This window comes from Myotis davidii, unplaced genomic scaffold (genome assembly GCF_000327345.1).
Source record: "Myotis davidii unplaced genomic scaffold, ASM32734v1 scaffold159, whole genome shotgun sequence".
NCBI classification, from domain to species: Eukaryota; Metazoa; Chordata; class Mammalia; order Chiroptera; family Vespertilionidae; genus Myotis; species Myotis davidii.
In genome coordinates this window covers 278,804-291,714 of record NW_006291231.1, presented here as the reverse complement: position 1 = coordinate 291,714, position 12,911 = coordinate 278,804, and the positions used below count along the sequence as shown (strand labels likewise).

Here is a 12,911-nt window from a genome sequence, read left to right as displayed (position 1 = left end):
GCGCTGCCCCCTGTCATGCTGCTCCAGGGGCCAGGAGGCCTCACTGCTCCGCTGATCCCAGTGCTGGGAGGCCTCGCGGCTCCGCTTGACACAGGGGCAGTGAGGCCTCGCGTCTTGGCTGATCCCGGTGATGAGAGGCCTCGCTGCTCTGCTGATCCCGGTGCTGGGAGACCTCACGGCTCTGCTGATCTCGGGTTCGGGAGGCCTCACGGCTCCGCTGATCCCGGTGCTGGGAGGCATATTACCCTTTTCTATATAGAATAGAGGCCTGGTGCACGGTGGGGCCGGCTGGTTTGCCCTGAATGGTGTCCTGGATCAGGGTGGGGGTCCCGCTTGGGTGCCTGGCCAGCCTGGATGAGGGGATGATGGCTGTTTGCAGCTGGTCACACCCCCTTCAGGGTGGGGGTTCCCACTGGGGTGCCTGGCCAGTCTGGGTGAGGGGCTGAGGGCCATTTTCAGGCTGGTGGGTAACTGAAGCTCCCAGCCTCTCCTTTTTTCCTTTTTTTTTTTATTCTGGGGTTTATTTACCTTCTATGGCTGTCACTGGAGCTGAGAGCCGGCTTTAGCTGTGAGACCTCGGCTGCTAAAAGCAGGTTTCTGGGCTTTGTTTACTTTCTGTATTTGAAACTTTGTTGCGACTCCAGCTCTGAGATCCCAGCTGACTGAAAGCAGGTTTCTGGGGTTTCGTTTAGCTTCTATATTTGTAACAATGTTTCTTAGAGAGCAGCTCAGAGCCCAGCAGTGGCAGGCGGGGAACGTTGGCTTCCTCCATCACTGGAGCAAGCAAGCCTCGTGTTCGCATCAGTTGCCTGGCTGCCGGCCACCATCTTGGTTGGCAGTTAATTTGCATATCGCCCTGATTAGCCAATGGGAAGGGTAGCAAAGTTACGGCTAATTACCATGTTTCTCTTTTATTAGATAGGATATATATTCTAGAGGCCCAGTGCACAGATTCGTGCACCGGTGGGGTCCCTCAGCCTGGCCTGTGGGGATTGGGCTGAAACCGGCTCTCCAACATCCCCTGAGGGGTCCCAGATTGTGAGAGGCACAGGCCAGGCCGAGGGACCCTATCCGTGCACGAATCCATGCACCAGGCCTCTAGTATGCATATAAGATCATTGGTTAATCTCTTCCCACCCTCCCCCTGCCCCCTGAGATTCATCATTCTCTTCCGTGTTTCCATGCCTGTGGTATCCGCTCCTGCATTGAGTGTCTGCCCCCAGGTGGTCAGTGCGCATCATAGCTAGTGGATGGTTGGTCAGTCAGCCGGTCGGCCAGTCGCTTAGGCTTTTATATATATAGATACACACACACACACATTCTTTCTGATTTCAGAGAGGAAAGGAAAGGGAGAGAGAGATATATATATTACTGATGAGAGAGAATCATTGATTGGCTGCCTCCTGCATGCCCCACACCAGGAATCGAACTGTGACCTCCTGGTTCATAGATCAATGCTCAACCACTGAGCTACACTGGCCAGGCGAATTCTTTCCAACCTTCCAATCTCCCAAGTTTTCTATGTTTCTGAAGCAACACCATACAATTTCTGATTGGATCTAATTTTATATATTTTTTAAGATTAACGCTGCATTTAAAATGATAGGTGAGGAAGATGTTAGAACTCTAGACATCAGTAGTCTGGGGAGCTCCTCCTGTAGAGTATATCTTATTTAAATAATTCTTAAGGTAGTAAATAGTTAACCATACCTAGGGATCTATCTAGGGATAGAGTCGTATATGTCACTCATGTCATTCAAGTAATATTGTTGATTTGGGTATGCAGGGGCAGCGGGGACACAAGGCAAATAAAACCCCCTTTCTCATGGATCTGACACTCTGGTTTGGGGAGAGAGAAAATAAATCAGCAAAGACATGAAGAGAAGTCATTATAGACAATGACAAGTATGGAGAAATTAACAGGTTGAGATGCTAGAGAATGATGAATGGTGGGAGTGGGGCATTGCTAATTAGATGGAATGCTCAGGGAAGACTACACTGAATGGTCACTTATGAGATGAGGAACTGATAGGACGGGTGGGATCCAGCCGGAAAAGCTGGGGGATTGCAGTCCTGACAGAATGAACTGAAAGCTAAGAGGCCCACAGAGGACACAGCCTGAATGTTTGAAGAGAAGAAGAGTGGCTGGCCCATCCATGGACCAGATCTTATAGGGCTCAGTGGATCATAGAGAGGAATTTGGATTTTACTTCCATCAGAGCATTTGAGAAAAGATAAAAGCAAATTGTAAAAACCTGTATCAATTTGAATCTGTTTTGAAGGAAAGATAGCAGGACATGTTAGTTCAGGGATAGGGAGTAAAGGAATGGATAGAATAAGGAATAGAGTCCAGATTTTTGGTTCAAACATCTAGTTAAATTGTGAACCATTTGAAGAAATAAGGAAAACAGATTTGAGGAGTGAAATTAAATTTCTCTTGGACCTGTTAAGTTTGGTATGTTAACTAGGCACCCATGTGAAGAAGTAAAATAGGATGTACAAATCTGGACCCCAGAGAGTATAGTGTGGACAGGGTCTAATTAAAAAAATGACGCATATGTGTGAAGCCTACTTTTCAAATTAATATATTTTATCATTTAGGCTGTAGACAGGGTGTCCCATAAAAATGTATACACACTTTAACAGCTGATAGCTCCATGTTGAAAATGAAGTGTATTTTAATAAACACTGCCTTTATAATTATTCAAAGTGTGTGTATACATTTTGGGGGACGCCCTATACATATTTTCTGTAAATTATATCCCTTTTCTTTATTCTGCTTTCTTAAAATCTGAGAGATTCACAGGGAGCCAGAAAGTATCCTTATGATTCTGGATTATTTTGTTACGGTGCATTAAAACTGACAAAATGGGCCCAGCTGGAAACAGACTGACCACAATGGTAGGGCCTTCTCCCAAGAGCCTCACAAGATGGTTTTCATCTTAGTGAATATCCCAAAATTAACAGATAGCCTCAGCCTGACAGGCTCACAACCCTATCTAGTCAGTGCTTGTCTTTAGATTAGACTCACATAAACCAGGATCAAAAATGCCAGTTTATCGCTTTAAATTGTCTCCATGGCTCGATCTTCCTCAATATTTCTCAGAACTCCACAATCAAACATTTTCTCTCTTCTCTCTTCCCTGAACATGTTCCTGGCTGCAAATACCTTCCACAGCTTAACTCAAGTTTACACCTCCAGCCCTGTCTTCTCTCTTGATTTCAAGTTGTATATGTCTGGATTCTCACTCAATATCTCCACTTAGAAATCTAATTGACATCTTCTGTCAAAAATGGCGAGAGCCTAACTTTTCACCACCTCCATTAAAATGTACTCCTTGCCACCTTGACCTTCTCAGTTAATGACAGCTCCATCCTTCCATGTATTCAGTCACAAAATCTCTGGGATCCCCCTTCAAATTTCTTTTTCTCACACTCCCTGTCTAATCCATGAGCAAATCTTGCAGATTCTACTTCCTCAAATATATCCACAGCCCAACCTCAATTTACCACCTACCTGCTACTCTCACCTAAGTCAGCACGACTTCCTTCCTCAAATTTTAGCAATAGCCTCTTCCTTATTCCACGTTTGGAATAGTAGTTGATATGATTCTATTAAAGTGTAAGTCAGATTATGTTACTTCACTGATTATGTTACCATCCAGGTCCCTCAGATGGTTTACTTGAAAGAAAATCCAAATCCCTTAGCATGGACCACAGGCTCTAAGTAATCCGCTCCCCTGCTGGGACCTCCCCGCTCCCCATCCTCTACCCCACACACACTCTACTCCTTGTTCACGCTGCTGCAGCCCACACACCTCCTTGCTTTTCCTTCAATGCACCAGGACTGTCAGTTTCACCCCATTGAAGATTCCCCCAGGTATCTGTGTGGCTCACCCTTTAACCCCCTAGCAAGTGCCTTGTCTGGCACAACCCTTATTGATGTCTGGTATCGCCACCTTGCCAACTCAGATGGACCCCAAACCCTAAATTTGTTCTGTTGATGCCACCAGGAGAATATGAACAGGCTTATTGCTCACATAACAGGGCTTTCTGGGGAAGGCAGGGTGGGACCCCAAGCAAGTCCAAAAATGACTTGGAAGAGACTGGTTCAGCTTTCATTGTGAGAAGCAGGCAGCGCTGCGGCGAGGAGTCCTGTGCATACGGAACTGCTGTGCGCTTTGTGGCACCAAAGGGAGGAGCACTGGGCTTTCTCACTAGCTTGCCAGGTGTGGGCAGAAGCGGAAAGGCGACCGATGGGTGTGGCTTGAAAGTCATCAGTAGTCAAACATCAAGAATGGAGTCAGACTCTTTGTTACAATGTGTGTCTCCTTGTCTTCTTTCACGGCTTTATTTTTCTTCATATAAGTTATTAGCCCATTACACATTACCCACACACACTATAAGTTTCAGGAGAGCAGAGAGTTCATGTTTTTTCCTCTATGTATCCTCAGTACCGACAGTGGTGTCTGGCATATAGTAGGTGCTCAGTGAAAATTCATAGAATTATATTTTAGAAATCAAGTAATATAACAAGCCCAGTTGCTGGGAGACTCATGTGCTCAGGACCAACCCAGTCTTTCACTAGTCCGAGGCCTACAGGGAAGTCAGTTATAATCAGAAAGTCAGAGTTCCTGGGGAGGACAGAAGCAAAGAGGGGGTTTAGATAAAGCAGAGTTGCATCATCGCATGGAGGGAGTCAGGCCATTGCTGCATCCAGCTCACAGCTAATGGGCACCTGCACTTTCCAGAACATTTCATTAATGAATCGTGGTTGTGGCCCAGGTGACCCTCTTCCTGGGTTTCTAGGGAAGAGCAAGCTCCCTTGAAGTCTACAGTGATTTTTTTCTGGTGAGTCAGCACTGCCATTCAGATTAGAGGCAAGTCTTGCAGACTCTAAGAGCTGCTCTTTCTTTCTAAGGCAACTTTGAAATGTCTCTGGTCTGAAGCATTGTTTCCTTCCACTTTCAGTTCTCCCCGGGGCTGCCAGGAGAGAAAGCACCTGTTCAGAATACGTGGTCTGTAAACGGCAATACCATTACTATTATAGCTAGAAAATGAGCATGAACTAAGCCCACAATGTGCTTGCTTTTTGCTGTAACACTTGAGATCACAGAGGTCTTTTCAAACTATTATTTATGCCTTAAAATGATTTGTGAACTGATGGCTCTCATCTCTGAAACCATGGCCTGCCCAGACCCAGACTGTAGAGTCAGCATGACAAAGACTTTCAGGGACAGCGGAGCCCGCACTGGCTTAGCCTGGCAGGCTTCTCATTTTAGGTCCTGGGCTCCCATCCCTCTCAGAAGAGGCCCCACCCTCTCCCACTACCATGCCTTTCCTGCTTCAGTATAAGAAATTCTGCTATTTTGTATGGGGGGATGGGGGGGGCGGTAGATGGGCAGGGGTGCCCCAGGATTCTCTGATATTCTATTTGTATTTAATGTTATTTTGCACCTATTCTGTAATAACTACTTGGCTTGCTATTAATATATTTTTGATATATATTAGTGTCTGTGAAGGAAGCAAACTGTTGGAATGTATACTTACTGTATGGGGTATGTTGGTGTATGTATGTAGTTATCAGTGAGTTTTAAGAAAAAGAGGTCTTACATTAAATAGAATCAAGATGGAAGAGTTATAACCCCTAACGTATGTTGTTATATATTTTAGGTGATCCTTTAGGAATTAGAACATGCTTTTGTTTGGGGCATTAAGCAGCTAGTTTTCCAGGGTTGAAGGCAGAAACAATTTGCCCCTTGTTTTCACTATGAATTTATGTTTCTTTTCTGTCTTTCCATCTGTTAATAAACAGTACAATCTTTGTTTACTGAGAAATCAAAGTTGATACAAAATTACCTGTATTTAAACAGAACTTCCCAAGTTTCAATTTCTCATGGCATATAAAGAGGCCATTCAGTTTGGTGTGTTATAGATTCTCTGAGTAGGATTAGGCACATATTCTGGAAGAAAGAGACTTTGTTTCTAGGAGGGCATTGTTAGAGGCCTGCTATCTCCGGCCACTGAATAACTAAATCTGTGACCCAGTAGGAGGTAACTATAGGTCAATCACTGCATCACATATAGCCGGTCAACAGGTCCCAAAGAAGGCTTTGAAAAAACAAGAGCCTTAGTTCAAATCAGTATGACTCTTTTACTGGTACTGTCACATCAATTTGATGCATGGCAGGCACTGAAAGTCAGAAGGAAACTGGCCTGCTGAAATCCAAAATTTGGGGGCAATATTAAAACCCCCGACATGTTCAGCAAATTCTCTTTTAAATTCTACTAGTAAATGGGATTTTAAATGGCTGAAGTAAAATTAGTACTTTCTATCTATCTATATATATAAAGAGCCAGGGGCCATCGCAACCAAACGTATGACCTAACAGGCTGCGTGGGGTGACCAGGCCAGCAGGGAGGTTAGTGAGGGACGACCAAAAAACTGAGCAGCAGGCTGTGTGGGACAACCAGGTTGGCAGGGGGTTAGTGAGGGACAACCAAATGACCAAGTACCAGGCTGTGTGGGGTGACCAGGCCGGCAGAAGGGGACTGTGAGGGGCGACCAGGCCGGCAGGGGACACAGTTGGCGGCAACCAGGCTGGCGGGGGGGGGAGGGGGTGTCATTGAGGGGTGACCAGGCCAGCGGGTGGGGAGGGGCAGTTGGAGGCGACCAGGTCGGCAAGGGGCTGCAGTTAAGGGCAACCAGGCTGGCAGAGGAGGGCAGTGAGGGGCGACCAGGCTGGCAGGGGCAGTTGGGGGCAACCAGGCCTGCAGGGAGGGCAGTAAGGGTGACCATGCTGGCAGGGTCAGGGGGACAGTTAGGGGCGACCAGGTCAGTGAGGGGAGAAGTTGGGGGCAACCAGGCCAGCAGGCAGAGGCTCTTGGGGTGATCAGGCTGGCAGGGGCACCAGTAGGGGTGATCAGGCAGGAAGGAAGGTGAGCAGTTAGGAGCCAGTGGTCCCCGATTGTAAGAGGGATGGCCAACTGCCAGTTTAGGCCCGATCCCCATTCCCCAAGGGGTCCCAAATTGGAGAGAGTGCAGGCTGGGCTGAAGGGACCCCCACCCCGCACAAATTTCATGCACCGGTCCTCTAGGACTCAAACTGTCAGAGGGACAATTAGGCATATATATATATGCTAATTGTCCCTCTGACAGTTTGACCATTCGACCAGTGTGACCATTCGGCTCACACTGACCACCAGGGGACAGACTCTCCAAACTGTAGGTTAGCTTGCTGCTAGGGTCCGGCCGATCTGGACTGGGCTAGATGGGCTGGACATGCTTTGGAGCCCTCCCACAGTCCCTCCTGGCCCCTGGCCTGTGGGGATCAGGCAGAAACCAGCTCTCCAACATCCCCTGAGGGGTCCCAGATTGCGAGAGGGTGCAGGCCAGGCCAAGGGACCCCACCTGTGCACGAATCCATGCACCAGACCTCTAGTATATCATAAAATGGCTTACTCTATACATGTGTGGGAGTGTGTCAACATTTAAACACTAACTACTAAATTAGAAACTCATATTTTGATTACTTTCTATTACTGAAATCATGGAGAAATGCTTGAAAAAAATAGAGCATGGGTTTTAAGGGTTTTTTAAAGCTGGTTATCTCCTTACTTCCCTTCTTTTCTTTCCTTCCTTTCTTCCTGCCCCCACTCCCTCCCTTCCTTCTTCCCTTCCTTTCTTGAACCTGCCTTCCCTACCTTTCTTTCTTTCTTTTACATATGGATTGTGAATGTCTTTTATGCACCAGGCATGGTCCTAGGGCCTAGGCCAGGGGTGGGCAAACTTTTTGACTCGAGGGCCACAATGAGTTCTTAAACTGGACCGGAGGGCCAGAACAAAAGCATGGATGGAGTGTTTGTGTGAACTAATATAAATTCAAAGTAAACATCATTACATAAAAGGGTACAGTCTTTTTTTTTTTTTAGTTTTATTCATTTCAAACGGGCCGGATCTGGCCCGCGGGCCGTAGTTTGCCCACGGCTGGTCTAGGCAATTGATACAGCAGAGGATAGAACAGGCAACAGTCCCTGCCCACGTAGTGCTTACATTTTAATGTATTCAAATTCTCTCTGCTTAGTATGTGATCTTGGACCTGAACTTCATTAGCTCAATGTGCAAAATGGGGATATGCTTCTTACTGTATAGGGTATCGTGGTGATTAAAATGAGGTCATGCCTGAGCTCCTGGGCATGGAGCTCAAACAGATTCACTCCCATTGCTTTTCCTCAGCGGGCTGCGAACATGTTTCTTATTCCTGTCCCTCACATCCTGACTCTGGATTTCTGTATTTGTTCTCTTTCTTGGTCTCTCTACCTCGATTTCTGTTTGTATGTCTTTCTGTTTGCATGTATCTTTCTGTGTGTCTCAATACTTGTGCAACTGTGTCAACATATCTGGGTGTGGCTCTCTCTCTTCCAGTATCTTTCTCTTTGTCCAGATTTGTTTCGGGGTGTATGTGTTTTGGTGTGTGTGTGTGTGTGTGTGTGTGTGTGTGTGTGTGTGTGTGTGTGTGTAAGAGAGAGAGAGAATCTCTCTCTGTGTGAATGTGTCTTTGTCTCTGTATCTCATTCTCAGGGTGTGTCTCTGTGCATGTGCCTCACTTTGCACCCCTGTATGCGTGTGTGATTGTCTCTCTGCATCTCTGTTTCCCTTAGGCCGTGGGTCTCTGTGCACACTTCCCTCTGTGTCTGTGTGTCTCTGTACTATCTCTGTTCACTCTGTTTTGTTTGTATTCTCTGTGACTCTCTGTCTCCCCTCTCACTCTTTGTGTCTCTCTTGCTTTCTTTCTCTTTGGGTCTTTTTCACTTTCTTTCACTTTCATTCTGTCTTTCCTGCTTTCAGGTTGTCTGTCTCTCATGCACTCTCTCTGACTCTCTCCATCTCTTTTTCTCTGTCCCTCAGTCTCTGCCACACCCTTTCCATTGTGTGTGTATATGCAGGTGTTATATATCCATTCATTCACTTAATTGTACTCGTATTTATGCATGCATGCTCTCCTAATCCCATTCCCAGTGATAGCCAGTGATATTTAGGTAGTAACCTCAGCGTTCAGGGAGAATTATAGGGAATGGGAATTTGTTCTAAAGAAGGCTCGAGGGAATTGATGAACAGAGAAGGGGATTTTTAAAATTATAGATGGGTGTTATGAAGACTTGGTCTATTTTAGACGATGAGATATAAATTCTCTTTTTCGCACAACACTAAATAATAAATCAGTTAATCTTTTCTCACACCCCTTAAAGCATGATCTTCTGGATTTTCTTTTAAAGGAGAGGAGAGTAGAATAAAAATAACTTGAGAGTTAAATAAATGAATTTTATATTTCTTGACAAAAGCCTTATCTTAGTTCTGATAATTGGATTTTCTATACCAATTACATCATTGTGGATGAATGGTTATTCTTATTTAGTAAGCTTGTGTAGCTAAAGCCCACACAGGTTAAAGTCTATGGAACTTGGTTTATAAATCACCTTCTTATTGGTTTCCAGAGTGTGCCAACACATTTTACCAATAATATTGCTTGCTAAAACTCATCTCCGACCTGAAAAGCATCCAACAGTTACTCCATATTAAAGAGTTCTCTGTTCAGGCAGAACGAATTCTAAGATTTGCAACACTAGTGTTTTATATAGGAAAATGCAATGGAAAGTCCAAGAGCTAGTTCCTACCAGGCAGGCAATATCTGAGCTGCCCATCGGTGGGGACAGGGCAGACTCTTCAGAGTTCTAGTTAGTGATAGAAAAGAATCCTCTGTTTTGGAAGGAGCTGCTGCACTGAGTGAGTTTTTTTTCTCTATCTGCAAAATATTTAACTTAAATTCCATTGGTGTGGGGCTTACACCTGCAACAGCAAGTCAGATTGTTATTTCCAATGTATCCACAGTCTTAGCTGTCTCTTATTTCATTTTTATTTTATCAAATTAGTTTATTGAGTAGTTCTCTCAAGATATACATAGCCTCCTGCCATCAATATTTTTGCCTCTGCAAGGAACATAAGGGTGTATATGTCTTTTCAAATAAGTGTTCTCGTTATCTCAGATGAACACCGAGAAGTAGAATTGCTGGATCATTTGGTAGTTCTGTTTGTAATTTTTTGAGGAAACTCCACACTGTTTTCCAGTGGTTGCAATCCACTATGGAAATCCCACCAGCAGTGCACAGGTTTCTCTTTTCTCCAATTCCTCTCCAACACTTACTGCTTGTCTTTTTTAAAGTAGTCAGTCTAACAGGTGTGTGAGGTTATGATTTTTGATTACAGTATAATCCATATTAATATAATGCTTATTGAATATAGAATAAAATATACTTATTTAAATTTTAACATATGATTTAGAAGTAAAAATATAAGAATATTGCACATTCAAAAATATAATAGTTACAAGTAGTAATCATATACTTGCAAACCAAATATTACAGTGGTTAGATGACCTCAGTTTATTGTTTACTATATGCTAGGCATGGGGCTTAACTGTATTCTGCACTATATAGCGGAGATTAACAGGTGTTATTATCAGTTTTTGCAAATGAATAAACTGAGAATCAGAATAGTATACAACCTTTTGTTCAAAGGTATATATACTAGTAGACAATAAATGATAGAGCTGAGAGTAGAAACTCAAGTGTATTTTATAATTTTTTGAAGTAATGCTTTTTCCCCCTGAAATATGCTTTCTTCCTTACCTGATCTTTACCAAAATAAGGTTTCAATAAGCAGGAGTTTAGAAAGAGCTTTTCCCACATGTGAGGAAATAACGCTGTATTACTCTGGGCCAGGATAGTTTCATTAGCTTTTGGACGTGATTCTGCAACAGATTTACATGATTTTTTTTTTACTTTCCTTTCGTTATTGCACATACGCATCTTCTAGGTATTTACCATTTGAGTAATAGTAATGAAAGAAAGAATTGGGAACTACAATTAATAAATTACAAGGAAAATATTTTCTTCTAACAGAGAGAAGGAGAAAAGGATCATAAGGTGCGTTTGGCAGTTGGAAATGGTGTACGGAGTGATGTATGGAGAGAGTTTTTAGACAGATTTGGAAATATCAAGATGTGTGAGCTTTATGGAGCTACTGAAGGAAACATTTGTTTTATGAATCACACTGGGAAAATTGGAGCAGTCGGGAGAACAAATTTCTTTTACAAAGTAAGTACCATATTTTCTTTACAAAAGAAATATTTTGAGACCTGGTGACCTCTCTTCTAGCTTTGTGCTTATACATGATGGTAAGTATTATCAGGTTGTTTTTTTAAGTTGAGAACTTCTATAAATAAAATAGTAGCCTCGAGGTGAACTATAGTGCTAGAGATTACAAAAACCTCAACCTTCCATGTTTTCCCTCCCATATGAGGATAATGATACCTAATTCTTTTGTTCAGTTTTCAGATTTAATGATGTCTATATAAATAGTAAGCATAGATCCTGATATATACTAATTTGACTCCATTTTCTTTGAGTATTTTCAATCCACTACTTCTATCTGCCTTTCATTTTTATATCAGTCAAAACTTATGTATAGGCTTCTAATATATGGTTTATTTAAAACTTTATCAAGATACCACTAAAATGTTAAAAGCAGCCAAAAAAATCACCTTCTTCAGAGTAAAAGACTTATAGCTGGTTTCTCAATAGCAACCTGGAACACAGAAGATAGTAAACAGATATCTTCAACTAACTTGGAGGAAATAATTATCAAAATAGAATTTGTACTCAACAATATTTTTTAAAGAATAAAATTGAAAATAGTCTCAAAATTTATATAACCTCAAGGGAAAATAAATTCAGAATCATAGTAGGATTTTGTATTTGTAGCTTTTTCAATATTTTATAGAACAAACAAAAAATGTCAATGATATAGAATATTTGAATAATACAATGAACAAGCTACTTGAACTAATGGATATATATAGGACACTACATCTAAAAACTGCAGAGTATCCATTTTTTTCTAGCACTTATGAAAATTCACAAAGATTATTGTTCCACTTAGGGAATTCCAGCAAATTTCAAAAGATTTAATTTATATGGATTATGGTCTCTGACAACAGTTTAATAAAGGTAAAAATACATTTTTTTAGATGTCAGCTAGATCATTTCCTATGTATTTGGAAATAAAACATCTCTACATTTTCATGACTTAACAAAATATCAGAAATTAGAAAAAAATTGAGCTGAATCATAATGAAAATGTTACATTTCAAAATGGGTAGACTCAGATAAGAACAGCTGAAAATCAGTGGGCTAAATATCCATTTCCATAGTGTTAATTTTAAAAAACAAACTTAGGGAATTAAAAGGAAGGAAATAATAAAAATCATAAATTAAAAAACAGTAAAACATTTAGTGTCAAAAGAGATAAAAAAAATATGCTGAAACTAATACAAAATAATATTGAATGTATATTGTAATTGAAAATTTTTTTAAATATATAAAATATATGATTTTTAAAAAGTAAAAAAAAAAAGACTCAAAGCTAATATAAATTGCCCTAATGTTTGGAACCTAAAGAAGGTTAATGCAGTCTTTGGGATCTTAAGGGTCTTGTTGTCCTGCCAGAAGTGCATTCGCATTCTGAATAAAAGTAATTTGGAGAAAGTAAGTGCTGATATTAACTGAGTTTTACATTCCTTACAGTTAATTTTCTCAATTCATTGAACTGATTCCATTAAAAATTGGTATTTATATTAAAAGCTCCTTTAGTGAAGCTGAGTCATTCCAAAGTAATCATCTCAGAGAGTACAATGAAGAATATTTGTATTTTATTACTGGCTTGACTTAATTTTAATTTTCTCTTATCTCAAACTAGAGGCCCGGTGCACAAAAATTTGTGCACTCAGGGGGGTGGAGGGTCCCCTCAGCCGGCCTGTGCCCTCTCGCAGTCTGGGACCCCTCGGGAGATAACA

The 12,911-nt window shown here is 42.1% G+C and overlaps 1 protein-coding gene across 1 annotated transcript in view; it reads left to right on the top strand.

Moving 5' to 3' along the window:
- The window catches only part of SLC27A6 (solute carrier family 27 (fatty acid transporter), member 6), a 51,262-nt gene that overhangs the window by 22,206 nt on the left and 16,145 nt on the right, over positions 1-12,911 (top strand). Inside the window, exon 5 of the mRNA XM_006764367.2 lies at positions 10,960-11,154. Coding sequence (XP_006764430.1) covers positions 10,960-11,154 — 195 coding nt within the window. The remainder of the gene's footprint in view (positions 1-10,959; positions 11,155-12,911) is intronic.